Source organism: Lepisma saccharinum, chromosome 18 (genome assembly GCF_977018435.1).
Source record: "Lepisma saccharinum chromosome 18, izLepSacc3.1, whole genome shotgun sequence".
Classification (NCBI taxonomy): domain Eukaryota; kingdom Metazoa; phylum Arthropoda; class Insecta; order Zygentoma; family Lepismatidae; genus Lepisma; species Lepisma saccharinum.
Window position 1 is genome coordinate 20,040,385 of NC_139246.1, and position 23,095 is coordinate 20,063,479.

The following is a 23,095-nucleotide window of genomic DNA, read 5'->3' on the forward strand; positions in this document are numbered from 1 at the left end:
TGAACAGATGCTTGCACATACACAAGCACATCTTGCCTGTATGTATGATGTTGCAGGGATGTAAAAAATGTTCATATATATCTAAAAAGTTGCTGGATTGCAAACTAGGTGAGGACATTATTCATATAAAAATGGAGCACATGCTCTACTTTTGAGCACCTACTCACTTTATTAATAGGGCCCAATGATACTCCATTCACATTTTTACCTCCTTCTGCTTTCATTTTTTTCGTAACAAGAACGATGTGATATCTCCAAAACATCAATAATGGAGTAGGGTTGAGCTGATACCAATTCAAATGTATTAATATCGAATAGTATTAGTTCAAAATTAAAATGGCACGTAACACATAAACTTATGTAAAATTATGAATATTTTAACCCTCCGTAACCTGCACGGCGGCACTGAGTGCTGCCTTTTTTAAAATTTTGAATAATTTTCCTTACAAGCGCAATAATGGTCGGGAGAGCACTAGGTAAGTTATCTTCACTATTCCCCCGAAAACATAGAGGTGTTGGCGACTTTTTTCTGTCGTTCTTTCATTTACTTAAACGCCTCTGAAGTGTCTCTTCAGAGTCCAATATGCCAGAGTCCTTTGCCAGCACTCAGTACCGTGCCCGGGAATGTTTCATACCTTACATCTCAGCATGCCAGCCATGAATTTTGGGGGAAATTGGAAGAATGAAACCACGGTATGTTGTTCGGAATGCAAATTATTTGTATGCAGAAACCATTGCAATAGCCATACGAAATGTCGGAGTTGTCAAAATAATGATATTGAAAAGTGACAACATTCTGTTCCTTACATTTGAGTCAGTTTTTCTTTCCTTATGTATACCGTGTAAGAGTACGAGAAACAAAACAAGATTTGAACATTTTAAAAATATTTTGTAAGTTTCTTCGAGTTGTGTTTTCTACATTTGATTGCTTTTTCTGTCAGTCAGTAAGATTTTGACAGAGAGTTTTGGAACAAATAGTTCCTTTCTACGCCCATATAAGTTGTACGATTTCAATTCAATTTGAAAAATACGTTGAAAATATTTGAAAAAATACGTGGAATTTTCTTAAAAAATATGTTGAACATTTTCGAAAAATACTTTGATAATTTTGTGAATGGTGAGTAAATTTCTTAGCACCTTCATTATATGGCAAAGTTTTAATTACTTTTAGAATAATATTTTGGTGCATTTGCTTCAAGAGCCTAAGCTTGTAATTCTATGAGACACTTTCATCTATTTTTACTTTTAATAGCTGATAAAATGTACGAAATGGACATGTTTGCGTTCATGTATATTTCGCCTGATTTCCTGTAAGTGCTAGTGTAATTCAACCACGATTTGCATCAATAATTCAAGTAAATAACGTTGGTTTTGATGAGGCAGCACTCAGTGCCGCGTGCAGGACATTTGTGCTGCAATGAGGACACGGATGACGAAGGGTTAAAGTAAAATTCTGGTAGAGTGTATTTAAAAAAGGATAAATATTCTGAACTACTGTAAAATTACCTACGTTTCACGTTTCCACGTTGGACAATTGGTTATTTTTTTCTGAATTTTCTTAATTTCGAAGGCTCACCACCTGCATTCACTAAGGGTATGGCATCTGGAGCAGAGATGGTAGAGCGTCACTTTTTTTGTTAGTTCCCGGGTAGCGGCAGTAGCATTTTCTCCCATTTGGTGGAATTGGTGTGTCCTGGCTTGCGTCATCTGCTGTGCTTTTTTTTTCCGTTATCGGGTGGCTTTGCCGGGTGGTGGTTGGGCCACCAGCTGTGTTGTGTTGCTCCGTGTAGTTTCAGTTCTTTGCGTGGGTGGAGGGAGTCGGGCAGGGACACTGCATCTTTTCTTTTCCTGGTTTGGGATTTTTGGAAACACGGAATGTCAGTTCTGGTTTCTGTTGGATGATGGCATGGGTTTCTCTGATAGTGTTTTCTATGATAGAGCCGGTTGGGTGAAGTATGGATGTGAAGAAGATGCAGTGGTTTGTAGTGTGGAGATGCTGTGAAAAGCCTGATCCTGGTTCTGTCTTTTTTGTAGGGATGAGACTGATTAATCGGTACTCTATCAGTATCAGCCGATATAGGCATATCGGTGTATCAGTTTATCGATAAAATTACTGATTATTTTACCGATCCGATATATCGATAAATATCTTATAATTTAGTGCAAAATTCTGCCATTTTTGTTGTAATTTTTATGGATAATCTCCATGCCCTACTTTCTGAAAAAGTAAATGTCTAAATATTCAACTTCTTTTGCATTGCAATCAGTTCGAAACACACATTTATCACGGGTCTTCAAGGACAATTTCTAATTTTATATCGGATCGGTAGAATATCGGTATCGGTAAATTCTATATTGGTACTGTATCGGTATCGGCCCATCCATACTTTTTTGGCATTTTGTATGTGTTCATCGATCCATTCTTGAACAGTGTGGATGGTTCTGTTCTGTGGCATGTGGCCTTGTAGACAACAGGGGATGCAAGTTTGGGTAGGTGGTATTGGCATCATTGGTATCAGGTCAAAGTATAATCATCCAAACCCTACTTTTGAGATTTTGATGCAAGTAAGAATACGAGGGTAGTTTGAAAAGTAAGGTAAACAAAGCCGAGATGGCAGCACCATATTCGAAATTGATGCACGGTCGATGAATTTGATTCTTGAAATGAGCCCTTACAGAGTTTCAGCCCAGTGTGTTGTGAGATCATTGTTTATAAAATGAACTCTCCTGGTCCAGGGGCACCAACTTGTCAAAATTATTGGAGGGCCTCTGATCACTGAAATAAATTAATGAATGACTACCTCCCTCCCTTTTTTAAGTTTTGGCCTCAGAGTTCGGAATCTCGTAAAAGCCCATGAATTCCTCAAAAATATTAAAATTTTCATTTAAAGTTCGAATGCAAAATGTCAATTGTTCACGAATGGATATGTCACAAGTTTCGTCAACCATAATAGCAAAATATTCCCGACTTTTAATATCTGCTACCATGGAGTGCAAAACAGATCTCCCTAATATATCAATGATCTCGTTCTGAATGTCATGTGAGAGCCATTTGTAGCCCGAACGTCCCATCCACTCTCCTAGTTCATGCATATCTTATTTTGAAACTCTTTTTAGTAAAAATGTTAACAATACTCATAATTATATACTTAGAATATAGTAATAAGTCATGTGTTTTGCTGTCTCTGGTCATAGCAACCCCTCCACCCCCAAAGTTGATGGTTTAGCAGTCTCAGCCCCCAAAGCTGATGGTCTAGAACATTTCAAATGTGTATTTAAAGTTAAGTTCATGTGGCACAATTCAGAGTAAACTTTACAAGAGAAGCAAAATAATACATTAGATTCTCTTAAGCAAAATTATTTGGGAGGAACTCTGCCCTCACATCGATAACATTGGGGGGTGGGGGGCTCGAGCTTCCCCAAGCCCCATGGAGTCAGCGCCTATGTCCTGGTCTGCAAAATAGCTGTTCACAGCATGAATCACTTCATTGTTATCAGAAAATTGCTGTTCTCCGAGCCATCTTTGAAGTTAGGGAACAAATGAAAATGAGGGAGCTAGATCTGGCTAATAGGGTAAATGATCCAACAATTCAAACTTAAGTTCGTGGATTTTAGCCATAGAACCATTGACGTCTAAACAGGTGCATTGTCCTGGTCGTTTTGTCCATAATTTTTTGAAAATGCTTGCACGTTCACCTACTTCGCGTGATCAAACAATAACCTTACAATGCACTGGGCTGAAACTCTGCAAGAATCAAACTTATCGACCGTGCATTGATTCTGATTATGGTGCTGCCATTTCTGCTTTGTTTACCTTACTTTTCAAATTACGCTCGTATCTACACTTTGTAACATGTAATAGTATGGGACACAAAAGAACTGAAAATCACCATTGTCTTGCAAAGATGTCAAATAAGAACTTCTTCATTTTTATATATTGTCAACATTGTTTTTGCATACAACCACCAATAGAACTAATTACCAGAAATCATTCAAAGTGACAAATTTGTTTAGGGTGTGACTGTGAAAGGGTATTGCACCCCCCTCCCCCTCCCAGCTCCAACCTGGTTTGCTGTTTCCAAGTCAGTTTTAAATTGACTTTTGAATATTGGCAACTTTACGGCAGTGTTCTTAAAAATTTAAAACATAGTTTTCATTACTATGAACATCATTTTATAGTTGTGCAAGTATAAAATTTTCTAATACCAAAAGAATACAGGTACCAAATTTACCAAGATGGATAGTTGAATTGTTGATGATTTAAGTCCACTTTATACACAGATATGCTAATCGGGACTGGACCTACAGCTTAAAGTGGCATCCGAACCACTGTGCAATATGCCTCCACTGGGTATCAAACCTGGGACCCCTTGATTAAAAGGCAACTACGTTATTACCAAGATTGATAATATGCAAGGTATTCATCCAGTGTAGATATTACCAAACTATTATGATATACAACTTATGAAATAGACATGTACCTAATTATCACTAAGGACTTAAAAAGCAATAACATACCTTTCTGGTGGTATGGTGGGTATAGATATCACTGGTACTGAAGATCTCTTCCTTGCCAATATTTTCCTTGCTTTTTTCATTTTCTGTCGAGATTCCTCTTTCACATCACCTTTACTTATACGAGGTCTCTGAAACAGAAAAACTAGAATTCAGAAAGTCAGATTGTAAATTAATGGCTTCGTCACATGAGATTGGAGAAGAAAAAAACAGGAGAGAAACATTTCTGGGTTCTTTAGCATTACTGATTATTTGCACTCATGACACAGGGAAAAAAATATATAATTGAAACTTAATAGAGGCATCTGCAAACAATTCCAAAAAGTGTTAAAACTAAAGCAACTTTGAAGAAAACTGAACAAAAATTGAAATAATGAAATTAGTTAAGAGTTAAATGAGAAAGAAGAAACACAGTAGTTGAGAGGAATGCTGACTTTCAGAGATTCAGGTTGGTATCCATCCTTGTGTTGGGCTATTAAGGCCACACTGGACCTCTGCTCTTACCTGTGCCAGTCAAGGCATTTCCTATCAAAAAACTACTATGGTAGTCCAAATTCTGAAAAATTATACGTGTTCAGAATTCTTTCTACACCATTCAGATGAATCTTGACGTGATTTGCTTTCGATGCCATCTACATATCCGTGATAGAAAATAGACTTGCAGTGCCATGAAACTTCCACACCAGAGGCGTATTCTGGGCACATGCAATACATGCGTCAATTGTGGTAAAATAATTATTACTTTCTTTCACTTCAGAGCCAAGAAATGTAATATCAGGTTAGTTGAGCACTGTCGTGTAAAATAAATACTTCTCTTATATGGCGAAATTAGAATGTAGAAATGCTCATTAATGTAGTCGCAGAGCAAGCTGTCCGATGTACCGCATCAGCGAAGGATGATTTTAACGTGGGCGAGCACTGCTCCCATGCTTCTTCCCGCCCCTTTCCGCTTCTTCCCCTTCACAATGCGTGAATATCGCGTTGGCTGAATGCTGTGAGGTGACAACTACAGAGAAGAGTATGCTTGTTGTTTCGTTGAACAAAGAGGTGGCAGTGATTGATTTTTCCTTGGACGTACAGTGCAATGCACATTTAGTTTAAAGTTTGGTTTATTTTTATTTCTGGGCCTCTTTCAAAGTTCCACATGGCTTAGTGCAGTATTTTCCCGAAATATTTTTAAAAAAATGATGAAAATGAAACCGAGGGTGTGATACAGGGTTATTATTATTATTATTTGACTTTGTAAAGCTAAAGAATGAGTTGATTGCTCTCTATTCTTCCCCAGAGTTTGAAAATAAACCTTTACATGCATTAGTAGCATATATGAACACGAACAATATTCATAACATTATGAGTGAAACTTAGAAGTTGCATACACACATTTTGTCAATACCAGCTTCAACTGCATCAGTGTAACGATCTTTCTCAGCATTAAGAAGAATTAATAATTATATTAGAGCAACCCAATCGCAAGAAAGATTAAGTGTGCTTGGTATATTATCCCTTGAAGAAGAGCTGGTTCTGAAAATTAAAGCATTGCCCTCATTTTACGAAGATGTTATAAGGGAATTTACCACTCAAAACAGAAGAGCAGAATTTACATTTAAATCATTTTATTTAAGTCTGGTCTTTTGTTCCTGAATATCTGATTGTAATTTACGTCTCTACTATAATGTTATTTGCATAAGTCAAACAAACCTAAATTGAGAATCTCCAATGTAAATATACACTGTTTATAAATATCAAGTGATTTTATGAACACTTCCACATCAGACATCAAACCTGGTGAGTTTTGAACTTTATTATCCAAATTTCATTACTTTATACATTATGCAATATTTGGTAATGTTAATATGCAAATCGTCAACTATTGAATACGTATAATGCTATCCTCCATTCCATACTATATGTGTTTTAAAAAATCTGTGTACAGCATGCCCTTTATGAAAATCCAGGATACACCACTGTTCCACACATATCTAGACAGCAGGAAAAGCAAACCACATGAAGATCCACTCAATTCTCTAGGATGAATTCTAAACAGATGTAATTTTTCACAACTTAGAATATCATATCAGTAGAGGCACCTATTTTTGGTAAATAAAAAAGCATCATTTCGGTACAAACACTGAGTCAATTTCGGGTTGAAAAGCAGTAAATAAAATGAAATTTCGCTGTTATAGCGGTGAAAAACCAGCATATAAAATGAAATTTTGGTTTTAAAAATATGAATATAATCTCAAATTTGATTTAAAAACTGCACTTACTACACAAAATAAACATATCCCTTCTAATAGCATAATTATGTCGTTACCAGAATATTAAGTTTAAATAATAATAATAATAATCGTGACTTGACAGCCCTTGGCCTATCTCCTGACTGCCAGTCTCTCTCCCACATTCCTACCTAGAGATGTGGAGTTCTTCAACCGGTAATGGGTGACGTGGAGTCAGCACATCGAACCCTCAGTCGTTATAGGAGATTTCTGACACCGGATTACACTACGAATATTAAGTTTATTCCTGTATAAAAGGGTCCATTCCTTGTTTCTCAAATATTGACAGGAGAGTTAATCAATTTTCCGTGAATTGCATAACTCTCAGGATAATTCTGACTTCAGAAAAAGTCGCATCTGTAAATAAACTCTAAATTTCATGTTTAAGAGTCTATTTCGCATTTTGCAGTTCATTTCGCATTATTTCATGACAAAACATGAAAACAGAAACATGAAAAATTAAACTTACAATGTGTTATTTTATTTCACATTTCGTGTTTTCGTCAAAAACGAAATATGTATGCCTCTAAATATCAGTTTTTCGAAAGGGAAGGAATGTTTTAAAATAACTTTATAGGATCATGCAAAATGATAATCTATAAGAGGCTTGCAGGGAGGAAAGGAATTGACCTCCAATAAAACTGGAAATGTTAATGCAAAGCTAATGACACTATGCTGCTATACAAATGAAGAGATTACAACATGAGGATGTTAGATCAATAGTTGGTTAGTTACATGAATTACAATTAGGGCTGAGCCGATACGGATGAAGATGTATCAGTATCGGCAGATCGGTATCGGAAAGTATTGATTGGAATTCATCTGCTGATACTTTTCCAGCATATTGGTCTTTCACCGGGTCCAATGTGTGACACTTTTGCGGAGTCCAATTATCCTGGAAATTATGCAAAATTCAAACTTCCTTTTATTTTGGACAAATTTTACATGAAAAAACATATCTTGTGATTCGATAAAATATATTTTAATATTCTGATGCATGTCTTGAATATGCTAAAGCAAATTTCTTGGAGAAGAATATTTACACACCAATATTGATCAATATTTTGAACACATTTTAAAGTAAATATATTATATAGAACACATTTTCCCCCCTAAAAATTGTGTTCTATATAATAATTTACTTCTTTTTTTCTGCACTCAATAAGCATTAAAATTGCACAAGGTTACATTAAGTTGGAGACAAATGCTTCCACAATTAAATAGAATTAAAGCTAACACTGAAATATTTTATAGTACAGTAGTGTCTCGTTTATCCGACCTTCACTTATCCGACATACCACCAGAAAAAAATCATCACAGGACTGAACTTTTGAAGTACTGTACGTACGTACTGTGTTTAACTTCAGACAATTCTGTAACTGTAAGTTCATTTTAACAGTTATTTTTTTCTGTATTGTTGTAAAAATTGATTACTGTATTAGGTTCGTAATGTTTAAAATTATAACATTAGTTTGACGTTTAATAGGCTTTTCTTAATACCTACCTATTATCCGACATTTTCACTTATCCGACGTTCTGCCAGCCCGTTTATGTCGGATACGCGAGACTCTACTGTATTTTCAAGTATTGGTATTTCTGGGAATCGGTAAGAGTATCAGCATCAGTATCGATTGGTTCAAAGTGGTATCGGCTCAACCCTAATTATAATTAAATTGAAATTCTGAACTCAACACTGAAAAATAAATTTATTTCAAGTTACATGAATTTTGAACGCAAGATAGAAAAAGAAATTCACCTCAAATTGGGCCATCTTGAATATAGGATACCGACTACTTACAGCCTCCGAGTCTGGTGGAGTATGGACATCACAGTATGCTGTTTTCTGAACAACAACAGACATTTCCCCACTGGTAGGTTCCCGTACAGTGTCCATCTTCATGAACAATCCTGCCTGCTGAGCACAGGTAACGTGGAAAGCTGGAAAAATACAAAATTTAATTGAATAAAGCTAATTACCAAGCAATACTTTCATCACTTGTAGAAGATATAGCACAAAATATGCCTTGCCTTTAGTTGAATGGGGGAAAAAAACTCACTGTATAGTTGAAAAGGAGTAACAAAATTTGAAAAAAAAAATCTGATATTGCTGTCAGGCAAACAAAAAATACTGCTGACTTGACTGACCATTTTTTAAAAAAAATACTGACAAATTACAGACCACGATGAAAAACTGACTTTTACTGATTTTCTTAACCATTTTTTATCCCTATGGATGTAACTAGATGACTGAGGCTGGCATTGCCTTACAAAAAGGAACAGTGTACTTTGAAATGTACTCACAAACATGTGGCACATGTTTATTCACGATTAAAATTACCACTTCCAATATGGCCACTACATGTAGGATACATGCTTTGCTTACGTTCAGTTAGTAGGAGGTAGTAGTAGCATGTGCATGCCTGTTACGGTAGAAACTGAGTTATGCAATATTTTTAAATATTGCAAAAACAATGTGAATACCAGGAACTATAACAAAAGTGAAGCTGTGCTGAGAACGAAGCATTTAATTATGATTGGTAAAAAAAGCAACAGAAATCGCCGACGAAACTACAGGATTGCAATGATTTTTTTATTATAAATTCCCTGACATTTCCAGGTTTCTCAGCCCAAAAATGATTTTTTTCCAGACATGTTTATGATTTTTGCTTTTGAGCCTTGTGTTTTTCAATTAAATATATGATCTGTTAAGGGGGTTCTAAAGCCATGTTAAAGCATAGGCCCAAATTTCAATGGATAACCGTACAACTAATATAGATTTGGTAAGGAAGAAATTTTTCGAAATAAAAGATTGATTTTTTCACTAGAACTTGTGATCCTTATAATTTTGTTACGATTGAAGGTATATAAGTAAATAACAGAAAATGAAAGGTCTCCGTCACGTTCAAACGTCTGTGTACAGATGGTGCTGAAGTTGTAGTTTTGTCAATACCGATGCATTTTTATTCTTTTATGACTAGTATGGAAGATTTTGTGGTGAAACAAAGATCACATGTTCTTCCTGCAAGTATATGAAATACTATGTGAAAAAATGAAAACATTTCGTACCTTCAAAGAGTAGTGCTTATCATTAAAATTTTTGAAGTGGCGTTTCGTCGCAATATACTCCGTGGTGCAGATTTTAGCCAACACTGTTGCCGAGATTTCACTCATGTTTTCTAACGATATGATCCATGCAAATGCTTCGAAATTGTGAAAGTCAAACCAAGTTACCAGAGAATAACGAATCCAGTAAATGTTGGAAGAAGGAAACATCAGAAAAAACTGAAAGGTAAGCCTTATATTTAAATGCTTGTTGCTTAATCCATCAAAAGCAAAACGTTTGCAATATGCAAGAGTGATGCAGAATGTATCATTTATTTATATGTTGAGGAAATACCTTCCGATATAATTTCTGTGAGAATATCGCCATTTCAACGCAGCATGCATTTTCCCTTACAAACGAAGTTGATAATTCTTTACAATTGTAAAATCAGAAGAGAACGTTATTTTAAATTAGGCATAATGCAGATATTACAGTTTTCTGATTATTACTAACTAACTCTCTAGCCTTCTTAAACCCGAAGGTTCATGGCTGCAGCAACATAGGCCTTCCATGTTTCCCTATCTTGAGCAAGCTCCATATACTCTTTTCCATCCCTACCGATTTCCCTTAGGTCCATCTCAACGTTGTCCCTCCATCTTCGTCTTGGCCTTCCTACAGGTCTGATTATTACTAGAGCATGAAATACCTTGATATAGATTACTTTCTGGCATTAAATCGATATTGCACAAAATGCTCTACTACTGTTCCTGTGAGATTATTTTCGTATTTCACTGGTGCTATTCAAATGTACATACATCGGAATTTGTATTACAAATCAGTCGTTCATTATAGTTTCACTTTGCCCTTGTACATGATTGGAACGAGTAGTTTCTGACCCGTCTTGAACAAGATTTTGCTCCTTTATGTTTTTAAACTTGAACAGTTCATAAAGCTCGCACATGTTAAATGCATTAAGTAGGTTAAGCTGTTAGGTTGGATTGGAATATATTTAAAGTGAGATCCCCGAATTTTGAAGTTCTGGACAACGTTCTGTTATCTTCTTTCACAGAATCAGGTCAGAAAATCAGTTTTGTAAGCTGTATAAAACTCTTCGGTTTTCTCGTTTTTTCATAATTTTGAATTTACGCCTTGTAATGGTAATGCAGAATTTCCAATAAGTTTATGCTTTATGTAATTAAAGTGTAAAAGTACACCCTAACAGCTAGTCTCATACATCATATTAACAATATAATATATAAATAGTAGCCACCGTTTAAGGCTGTCATTTTTATCACAATGTGTTGGTCCATTTCTTCTAATCACGCATCAAAACATCTTTGCTGTCTTTGAGTGTTCTCACGAAGCTGTTACACAATGGATGGACAATCGACTCTACAATGCGAGATTCAAACTGTGGGCTGTGAACTGGATGCACACAGTTCTCGAATATTCCTTCCTGATTCGAGCCTGAACACCACTAATGTGTCTTGTCTTCCCATGTTTTGCAGCTCTTATAAAAGCTGAAACCCACCAAATTGTTCATATTCAGGTCTAAGCACTCACAAGTGTTCAAAATTGTCCATCACAGCTTCCACAGTCTTGTCATATATTGGCACAAAACAAAGGAAGTCTTCTCGAACACAGCTGGATTGAGAAACAATTAATGCACAGTGAAAACCCTTCCGTTCCCAACACATCTAATGTTGCATCTTCTAATATGATAAAATGCTCACTCATTTATATCCAGTGGTGTGCCCAAGGGAGTGAGTGTTGGTGGGGGTCATAACCCTCCTTTGGCCCAGTATTTCTAAAAAAATGAACGTCAAAGGCAGAGAAAGATGAGAAAATGAGGACCGACCACCGAAAAAAGTATATGTAACCCCCCTCCCCCTCAAAAATCCTGAGTATGCCAGTATAGGAACGGCACGATATACCAGAAACACTGGTTCGGATCCTGGCAGAGCCTGAAAATTTTGCTAAAATATCTTCATATGCAATATCTTCCTGCTTTCTCTTCTAGACATTCAAAAAATTTTCGGCTGTCCCTTTGGAGTAGTTAAGTGTCTGAGAGTGTGTCGAACCCAGTTGGCTTAAATAAAAGTCCTTTTTATCCCGTGAAAGTCTTGGACTGCATACACGAAATTTGGCCCGGGTACAAGTAAAATTACAGTTGATCTGTGCAACTTATTTATGTCTTAATAAACTGCCCCAATATCCGGTACTCCTGAAATATTCACTTTAGAGACCTTCGATCTCTTCGGCTCATGCCCCGAACTAGCAATACACTGAGGCTTCTAGAGTTCCACAGTCGTCAATATCTTCAACTTTGGACACGAACTGGAACTAGAAGTAGACTTCGGTAGTTTATGGAAAATTGTGTCACTAGTCCTCTTCATTTTCGAATTACTAACCGATTCTGTTGTACTAATCATCGGGAAATTGAAGCCAGGTATTTATGTTTTCATTATATTCTAGAATGTTCCGCAGATAAAACATTTCGTTAATATTACAAGTAGTTCGACTCCACCTCTTATTTAAGAATGTTTCCTTTTCCACTTTCCAAAGAATGAATAATACAAAGAATCGTCCTACTCGTGGCATGCCATGTTGTGCAGCTTCCAAATGATGACAAATCTTTACACAATAATCGCGCTCGCTGCGAAAACAACAACGATAGCGCAAGAAACGTTTATGTGCAATATTGTCAATAAAAGGGTTATACAAAAGGGTTGTAGAACATTCTGTCTTGCCTCGATAATTACTCTCCTTAAATTATCGTCACATTATTCGAGAAGCCAAAAAACTAATTTATCCAGTGTAAACTGATAGATTTCCTGTGGGGGCTCGACCCCCTGATCTCCACCATGGATACATGTTATTATCAACAACAGGGTTATAGAACATTCTCCCTCTTGCCTAGATAATTATTACTCTCCTTAAATTATCATCACATTATTCAAGAAGACAAAAACCTAATTTATCTAGTGTTAACTGAAACATTTCCTGAGGGGGTATAGAAAAAATTACCTTGCCTCGATAATTATTTCTATCCTTAAATTTTCGTCACATCATTTTATTTCAAACACACAAGAAACCAAACAGCCTTATGAAGCACTAAGAGGTGAACTCGACAAACTGAATTACCCCCTATGATTACAGCAACCTATCTGAGATATGAAAAATCCACTCACTATCTCATCCATGTATCCATATTTGCACTTAACCAAAATCCTCCTGAATATACTATGCAACATTGCCTTATTTCGATGTCACCCAAATATGTGGCTCGAATACGTTAAGAACGCACCCTTAACTGAATCATGACAATTTTTACACACCCTTGAACTGGCAATATGAAATGTCAATCAGAATCCAGTCCAGCTACGAAATAGCACACCATAAAGATATCCTTCTGAAATAAATATATTTAATAGCTCATTATATATCAATAGCTGTTTTTCATTTTCTGGCGGATTTATAGTGTCATAGAAAATGCTGCTGTTTTGCTTACATTTATAAGTACACAGCAGCTGGAGAAATTTTTGTTGCATATAGGAATTCTGTAGGAAATGCCAACAAGACTAAGATATATATAAAATAATAGATGATAACCTCATCTTCACCAACCTCTCTGATAATCATGATCATATTGTCAATGTAGTTTAGTTATCAATCAGATATCTGGACTGCAAGTTTTACTTTGATATTCTTTCTAATATCTAGTACTATAAAATTGAAAATTCATTACAGAAATTCGAAGGAACCATAATTTTGCATAAGACTGAGAATCATAAGAACGAAAGAAACAAGTTTCTAAACTGAATCTTTTTTTGGAGTGGAATCACAAGAACCAAATCCAGAAGTGGAAGTGAACTGCTTGTTCATTTTGCAACTTTTTCCTCTTGCAGACTCCAAAATGCACGTAAATTCCAGATGATCTGCAAAATTCCCTGACATTTCATTTCTCTGCTTTCCAGGTTTTCCAGATGTGTAGCAACCCTGAACTAATATTTACGCACTGGTCCTTCAAAGCAGTGCTATATCATCTACACCTCATGTTGTAACTGGAGCTCTCAGAGATGATTTGAAAATAATACAAGTTCTCCTGAATTGCAAAGCTTGGGTAGGCAAAAAATGCAAACATACCGTTGCAGTTCTTCCTCCAAAGGGAATAATAATATTCACAATTTCATGACCGGACTGTCTACACTAAAAAAGAGCATCATACTGCATGAAACAGCAATATCAGCATGCCCATTTTCTTTTTCTGGTTACATTTAAGACATAAATTCACTCCCAAACCATGCTCATCTTTGCACTTAATCAACTTGCATTTGTTTTAAATTTCAAATATAATATATTATTTATCTCGATGCACTGGGCAAGACGTTTAATGACTTTTCGAAAAGAAAGATAAAAAAAGTTTTATTTATAAATTATAAATTTAAACTATACTTGTGTGGTAATATATAATCTTTCTAAAAATGACGTGAGTAGACTTGTACATAATTTTTTTGCTGCACTGCAGTATCATCTCCCATGCTAGTCTTCTGTCCATCAATTCTGCTTTCCCTGATTTATTTACACATGTCATTTGTTGATCCCTTGGGGTGTAAACAGATGAAAATTTCTCACATGTTCTAAATAAGATTTACATCCAAAAACTGAACACTAGATGTCACTCTTTCGCACCTTCCCCATGCCTTAAACAACTTCAATGTGGCATAGTGTCCTACATACAGTAGTTTGAACAAATGTCACCAGATGGTATATCTGATAATCGGCATCGTGAATTCCTTATTTAAAAAATTTCGTTTTCGGTTGATGATTGACAGTATGAAGTCTTGACGTGCCATTTCTATGTAACAGAACTATACAATAATTGACATTATTCCTCATATTAGCCCAGTTTAGATCAACTTTAAAGCATTTTTGCACTAAGCTGCAGGCTAGTACCTATATGGGAACATACCAATAATCTTCAGAATAATCTGTCCTGTACCTATTTAATAGTATCATCAAATAAAGTTTAGGAAATCCGAGGTTTCTTTTCTTGCCAAAGTACCTTGAGTTCAAGGAATAAAATATTACAGAACTTGAACAAAATATCTCGTCAAGAGAACATGATAAATGGAATGTCATGTTACTCTGCATTTTGTCCACAAAGAATTAATAAACTTACCAGCATAGCAGTTTGTTTTGTGGCACTGAATACATGCTCCAACACCCCTCTGCTTGCAGATATAACAGGTCAGTTTCCATCGAGCAGGTGGAATTGTTTCAATGCTATCGATGGGTTCAAGGAATACCTGCAACCAGCGTCCAAATTAATCAATTACCAGTATTATTTACAGTTAATTGCACACACTCAAAGCTTATTTTTTCTGCAGATTGCAACAAAATAATAGTAATAAATAAATATACAGGTTCATAACACTTAGGCTGATAAAATGTATACCTTTATATACTGTGTATGTATTGCAAGTTTTTCAGTTTGATCTGAACCACTATGCCTTAACCAGAGATCAAACCCAGGGCACCTTGATTACAAGAAAACTGCTGGAGGTTTGTTTTAGAGCCACTTTCATGCTTAGACAGGCTAAATGAGACTGGACCTAAAGATTAAAGTGTTTTACATACAACTGCCTTCACTGAGAATCAAACCTGGGACACTTGATCACAAGGCAAGAGCATTCCCACAATGCCACTTGGAGGCCCATACACATATTGGTTTGTAATGCAAGTATGCTATACATACAGCAAACAATGCCTCAACTCCTCCACCAAATCCTAGCATTACTGAACCAACTCCTGCACCAAGCTTTACTTAAGTGTGCCTACCACCTACCCTTGTAAAGAAATATGAGGAGTGTCAAATGAAAACCGCAAAAGTGCCATTAAAAAACTTTTTTCTTTCTAGGCGTTTGGAAATTTGCAGACACACTCCTTGACGTCTTTCCGAGCTGGTAGTACGAAGCAGTGCCGGTAGATGGGGTTGGATGTGAGTAACAGCTGATTCAAGATGGCGACACCACTGCGCAGTTGCACCAAGCAGGAACAGCGTGGAGTTATTCAATTTTTATGGAGTGAAGGTGTGAAACTGGTTGATATTCATCGGAGAATGCAGACGAAGTATGGGGACGCCTGTCTGTCACAGCGGCAAGTCTACGATTGGTGCAAGAAATTTGCAGAAGGTTCGACTTTATTGACTGATGCTCCCCGTCCGGGTCAGGCTCATCGAGTTGTAACAGAGGAGTCCATAGCCGCAGCAGATCGGCTTATTCAGGAAAACCAGCATGTCACCCTGGCTGAAATGGCTTCCTTGCTGAATATGAGCTTCGGTTCAGTACAACACATAGTGCATGACGAACTCCGCTACAGAAAAGTGTCCGCCAGGTGGGTTCCTCGACAGCTGACTCAGGAACTGAAAGTCCGTCGGGTTGACGCATGTCAAGAGCTGCTGAGGCGTTATGAAGAGGAGGGTGAGGATTTTCTAGCTCACATTGTCACCGGGGATGAAAGTTGGGTGCACCATTTTCAACTGGAGACGAAACGTGCAAGCAAAGAATGGCGACATTCGTCTTCGCCAAAACCAAAGAAGTTTCGCAGCCAGCCCTCTGCAGGGAGAGTCATGTTGACTTTATTCTGGGATAAGAAAGGTCCAATTCTGGAACACTACATGGCCCCACATACGACAGTGACTAGTACCACCTACACCGACCTTCTCAAGAACCATTTGAGGCCAGCGATATGCACAAAGCGAAGGGGATTGCTGAGTGCAGGTGTTTTGCTTCAACATGATAACGCCCATCCTCATTCTGCTCGTGCAACCATGAAAACCATCGATGACCTAAGCTTCAAGTGCCTACCACATCCACCATACTCACCACATTTGGCACCATCTGATTTCCACATCTTTGGTCTATTAAAGGAGCACCTTGGAGGGCAGAGGTTCAAGTCTGATGAAGACGTCCAATCGGCGGTGCACGAGTGGTTACACAGTCAACCGAAAGAATTTTTCTCATGCGGTATCGAAGCACTACCTATCCGATGGCATAAGTGCATTGAACTGGGAGGGGATTATATAGAAAAATAATGTACAATCAAACATTATCCTCGCATTAAAATAGTGGGAAAAAAAAAATTAATTGCGGTTTTCATTTGATTCTTCCTCGTACAAGAAAAATGTCAGAATTTTGTACTAAGTTAGTTACCACATTGGTAAAAGAAAATTATAGGCACATCATTGGAGTATAGATTAATCCATCACTAATTTAATCTAATTATCACTCGTCAACATCATGGAAATTAGCTAAAAGTGGAAGCAAGCAACATAAAAGGAGTAACTGTATCATTCTTTAGAGGCATAGAAAATCAATCAAAGGCTTGATAGTTTAGCTTAAGAGATTGAGAACTAAAAATAATTACCGTATTGGCAAATCTCACTTCTGGAATCCAAAGGGCACAAACCACATGTGCCCACTGTCCTCTGTCAGTCTGCTTGAATGCTCCTCCATTATTTGGGCAGAGAACGCAGTCCACTGCACGTGATGGAGACTGCAGACACCTTCTGCATAGCCATTGCCCTTCGGGTATGTACGGAACACCATAACAGTCCTGTTAAAAAAAAAACATTGTTATTACACACATGCAGGAAATGCAGCTGTCCCTATGTTTAAAAAAAAGGCTTTGCCAAATTTCAGTAATGAATATTTTTATTGGCTCCTGCATAGCTGAAGAGTGTACTCTAGTATTCGGTAGGTCAAAAAAAAAAAAAATTCCCAAACATCTTAACATCCATACAACTGACATTGCTTTTTGGTGGACAAACCAATAATGGTTAAAATCAAGGATGGAATCAGGGGTGCCTACAGGGGGATTTCATGATGTGCCTGTGTCATGAGATTTGAGGGGGGGACAAAATTTTATACCAATTCTATATATCTTCACACAAAAATAGGGGGGATGGTATCATGTGATTGACTTGTTATTGATTTTTGTTTTGGTTATTATGTATAGTTTTTTCTACCTACCAGTGGGTGATCACGGCGATAGGGTTGAAATGGAACACCACTTCTTATGCCTTTAGAATTGGTTTGGATGGAGGGGGGGGGGGTATTCACATTAATACAAGGTTAGACGAGCAGACAAACTGTGGAGAATAAGGTTGACTAACAATGGCAGTGAGCCTAAAATATCTAAAGTAAACATATATTGCTTAAATATGTCTGTATTATACACGGATGCAATCACAGGGAGGAAGGGTGTCATTGCCCCGCCCCAACCTTCAACGGAAGTCAATTCTAAGGGGGGGAAAAAGGGGACAAACATTGACGGCCAAGGGCACCTGCAGGTGGGTACAGAGGAGCAATTACCCCTTGGAATCCCAATTTTATGCAAATAAAAATTAATTTTGTAAAATTTTCTTGCTTGCTTCGCTCACATTATTTGCTTTTCTCGTTTTCGTCAAGTTCAGAGCTGTAGCTAGGAGCGGCGGGAGTCGGCCATAGGTGCCGAATGATATAAATGAAAAAAAGTTGTGAAAGAGAGAATACCATGGCATCCAGTGAAATTATTTGTGCCCTATTAAATCAATATTGTTTTACATTGTAAAACTTGGATCTAAAAATTTCTTGCTCGATTCGCTCGCAATCTGCTTGTTTTCTGTAATGTAATGTATTTAAATAATATATGTTGTATATTTGTATTGTATAAGCTTTGAATACGTACACAAATTAGTGTTAGCTTGTTGCATATGTATTTTCTTATTTTATGTCGCTACATGTTGCATATGTGTAAAACATATGTTGTACATGAAAGTTACACATGTAGCTTCGAAATGCAGTTATCATTAGTTTTCTGCCATTCAAAAATACAGTTTGTGTGCTTGATTTCCATTATTTGCTAATGTGAAATTGACAGTGTTGAAACAATATTTCAAATGGTTTGTTCCAAACAAATGCTTTAGCACAGATTTTTACTCCCTTTTTGCGTAATTTATGAGGATAATGACATCTTTGATACTAGTACTACTACTACTACTGGCAATAGTAGTAGTAGTAATAATAAAGCCATTATTAATGTTATTATTATTATTGGTACGTTTATCCTGGTACTTGCCCCCCCAGACAAAAATTCGTGGTTGCACCTCTGGTATTATATTTTTCCGCAAATTTTGTCTGACAAAAATAATTTGAGTAATTAATTTGGCATAAACATGGGGGGGGGCAAATGTTCTACCTTCTTTGGGGGAGTGCATCATGGGCCTTGGGGGGATGGGCACCCCTGGATGGAATACACAATGCACAGTTTTTTATCACGACAAGGTGTAAGTTGTAGGAATTTCAACATATTTCTCAATAAGTTCCTGATTGCCATTTGCACCAACGTCAATTTACCCGCAACTAAAAGTACTCACAGTTAACCCACGAATTGTCTGAATATCTGTTGCACCAACAGAAACGTCGGGTGAGCTGGGAGTAAAAGGAGTGTCAACTTTACCCTCCGAGATCGGTGAGTAAAAGCAAAGTTAACCCACATGCAGCTGAGTAATGGCTCCATCTGTAAGCGGTAATGTATCATTTCAGAATTTTAAAGTTAAATAAATGCAAAATGGAAACTAATAGACTGAAACTATGTACATAAAAAGCAACAAATATATAGTCTGTTATTAAATATATACTTGGTAGGTGTTTACTGTGCACATTCTGCAGTACAGTTTGTAAAATTGCATGTGCAATACAAATATAAATATACACCCAGTAGCCGGAGAAAGTATAACAGTCTTAGCCATAAAACGATCGTGAAAACTAAGTGAAGATAGATGGGCATACACAGTGCGGTCCATAAGTTCCAGTATTGATTTTTTTGCAGCCTTCTCATTAACCCCATCTAGCGGATGACTGTTGAACTACATAGTTTGAACCCTTTCGAACAGCCATGCTGAGAGGCATCAGTCTAGCAGTTGTTGTTGAAGAGTGCGGACGTCTGATATAACCTGGTGTTGTGTGAGTGTGTCAGACTCTGGAGATGGACGAGGTGGAGGAACAGCAGGTAGCAATTAAATTTTGCTGCAAAGCTGAATTTTCAGCAACAAAGACATTGGAACTGATTCAGAAGGTGTACGGTGAGTCAGCACGGAGTCGGACAACCCTTTTTGAGTGGCACAAACATTTACCCGCGACTAAAAGTAAACTCACAGTTAACCCACGAATTGTCTGAATATCTGTTGCACCAACAGAAACGTCGGGTGAGCTGAGGGCCGGGAGACAGTGAAGGACGATGAACGCAGTAGTCAGCCGACAACAACTAAGACCAACGAGAACATCACAGCTGTCGCTAACTTGATTAAAGAGGATCGGAAAGTAACGTCAGATGATAGTAGAAACACTAAACATTACAAAACAGTGGTTTTGTGAATCTTGCATGAAGATTTGAACAAACGGAAGCTGTGTTCAAGGTTTGTCCCACATGCTCTGACACGGGAGCAAATGGACAATCAAGTTGAGTCTTGTCAAGACTTGTTATCCATGATTGACCGTGACGAGAACTTTTTAGACAAGATTATTAATGGTGACGAGACTTGGTGTTTTGCCTACGATCCTGAAACAAAACGTCAGAGTTCCGAATGGATCGGTAAAACATCACCAAGACCGAAAAAATTGCGCTTCCAAAAATCAATGGTGCAGACAATGTTCATCGTATTTTTCGATAGCAGTGATGTTGTTCACAAAGAATTCGTGCCTCCAGGTAGAACAGTAAATAAGGAATTATATCAGGAAGTGTTAAAATGCTTGCTAGCTCGAATCCAACGAGTTCGCCCGGACCTCTTCATCTGCTGCACGACAATGCCCCGGCTCATTCGGCAGCAATAAATCGCCACTTTCTCGCTGAAAAGCAAGTCTCCACATTGCACCATCCACCTTATTCACCAGATTTGTCACCTCCGGACAATTCCCTAAGGGTTCAAGATTCGACTCGATTGAAGAGCTCCAGAAGGCTGTTACCGTCAAACTCAAGACACTTCCAAAAGAAGACTTTTCTGAGGCCATGAAGAGATTGAAAACTCGTGCTGAGCAAATGTATCACATCAAATGGATCCTATTTTGAGTAAATAAACAGTCAAAACTCATACGCCTTTGACTTTATTGCTTTCGTCCGGGAACTTATGGACTTCACTGTGTACAAAAATCTACTACAAACATCACTGTAAAACTACTTACTATGATTGCAAGCTGCAATAACATATAAAAAATTATTCACGTAAATATATTCATCAATTATTATCTCATGCTTGAAATGTTTCGCTTGTCACTGTTTACAGCAGATAGCAATATCCCATGACCTCCATCCATTCTCTTTTTCTCTGTCATTCAGCCACACTACAAGTAGAACGAAGCCATCTCAAAACAGGTAACCAATCACGTGCTTCCATCTGTATGACATTTAGGCACTTGCTTTGAGGATGGCTACTATCCTAGAGGAAAGCTAGGGTCTCTTGACTCGTGTGATATGTTATGCCCTTCATATTGGTGCAATGGAAAATAATGCTGACCCATGGATTTTGAAACTCCCAAGTTTGTGCAACGTTTGTGCAAACTGGTATCAAAGCATCTATTCTATCCAGACTACAAGTTGTTGTAGGTTTAATCAGTAAAGGGGGCCTTATTTGTCATAAGTCCACTTCATGCTAATATACACTAATCAGGAATAGACCTACAGTTTAAAGTGGGAGTGCAATATACATCTGCGAGGGATCAAACCTGGTACTCCTTGATTACAAAGCAACAGCATTACTACTATTCCAGAGGTGGGGGACTTTCAATAATAAAAAAAGACAGATAATTATGACAATGGGATTTGATGGACCAACAATGGAATCACCTACGTTAAGCCATTGGCACCACAACACATTTTCAGGAATCCCACACTTCACAAATTAGCTGTTTTTTCTATACCAGAAGCCAAATTATGCAATAAATTTAAGCACAAACCACATGATGCAATTTACCTATGCAAGAAACTTATACATGAAGGACATTAGAACTAACATCATTGAGTTAAGAATTCATATATGGAGAGTAGTAACACAAATTAATTCACGAAAGAGATGGTTTTACAAAAATGTTCATACTAACCTGATGCACTGCCAAGTTGCACATATCACAGAAAAGTATCACATTACTATTCTGGCATTCTCCGTCCATACAGATGCAGCATACTGCATCATCATCTACAACACCACCTTCCTCCTTCCCACTATTCTGCATCTGAAGAAGATCATTATTTAGGCCATAATAAGAGCACTATTTTATTGTTGGTTTACTGTTACATTAATTAATATTTGGTAGAAGTACAAAAAAAGAAACTGCTGTATTTACATCACCTTTGCTTTGATTTTCATGCAGAACTTTCACAAATAAATGTAAAACATTTTCGCAATACTTGGAAACAAATTAACATTGGAATAACATGTCACAATATGAAGTGTAATTCTAAACAAAATGAAGGCAGAGCTGACACTAACGTATTGGTACCAGAAAGCATTGATTGGAATTTATTTGCTTATACTGGATGATACCGTGTTTCACCCCATAATCGTCACCATCACACCATTTCTATCAGTTCAAAAACTGGTTTATAACTTTTCATCGCGTAATCATCACATCGGCATATCAGATAATGAAACCAATAATACAGAGCAGCGCAGAAATTTTGGACACAGAAGTTTATATTTTGTAAGTAAGTGCTGTACAACACCAAAGTAAATTTTCTCAAGAGTAATATTTCGAGTATAATGTACAAATGAATAACAACTAATGTGTTAACTTTTTTTAGACCGGAAAAATATTTGCTCAAGTGTCACGAAGAAATGATGTCCACCAATTTGGACTACATTCTATTCTAACATAGTATATTCACAAGAATTCCATGTATCCTTATCTTGCACTAAAGACAGTTTAGTAATAAATTATTTTTAAGTACCGGTAATCCCAGCAGAATTATTTTTTGAAAAAAAAAAAGTGCATAAAATCTGAGATTATGCAGTGAAATATAGTATTTTTCTGGAGTTTGCATATTTCATGGGTCAGCTAAAATGCAGCACAACACTTTCATACAGTCTAATTATACTGAAAATTATGCAAATTCAAAATTTTCATTTATTCTGCACCAGTATTACATGAAAAAAGTAGGTTTTGTGATTAACAAGACAGTTATTTCAATGCTTCAATGCAATTATTGTATATTTTAAAGCAAAATT

The 23,095-nt window shown here is 37.0% G+C and overlaps 1 protein-coding gene across 1 annotated transcript in view; it reads right to left on the reverse strand.

Annotated features, from left to right (window-relative positions):
• The window catches only part of LOC146002151 (peregrin-like), a 67,221-nt gene that overhangs the window by 29,420 nt on the left and 14,706 nt on the right, over positions 1–23,095 (reverse strand). The window contains exons 6-10 of the mRNA XM_083139870.1: positions 21,972–22,103; positions 17,263–17,451; positions 15,017–15,143; positions 8,548–8,729; positions 4,519–4,646 (exon numbers count right to left, since the gene is read on the reverse strand). Of these exons, the coding sequence (XP_082995996.1) occupies positions 4,519–4,646; positions 8,548–8,729; positions 15,017–15,143; positions 17,263–17,451; positions 21,972–22,103 (758 nt within the window). The remainder of the gene's footprint in view (positions 1–4,518; positions 4,647–8,547; positions 8,730–15,016; positions 15,144–17,262; positions 17,452–21,971; positions 22,104–23,095) is intronic.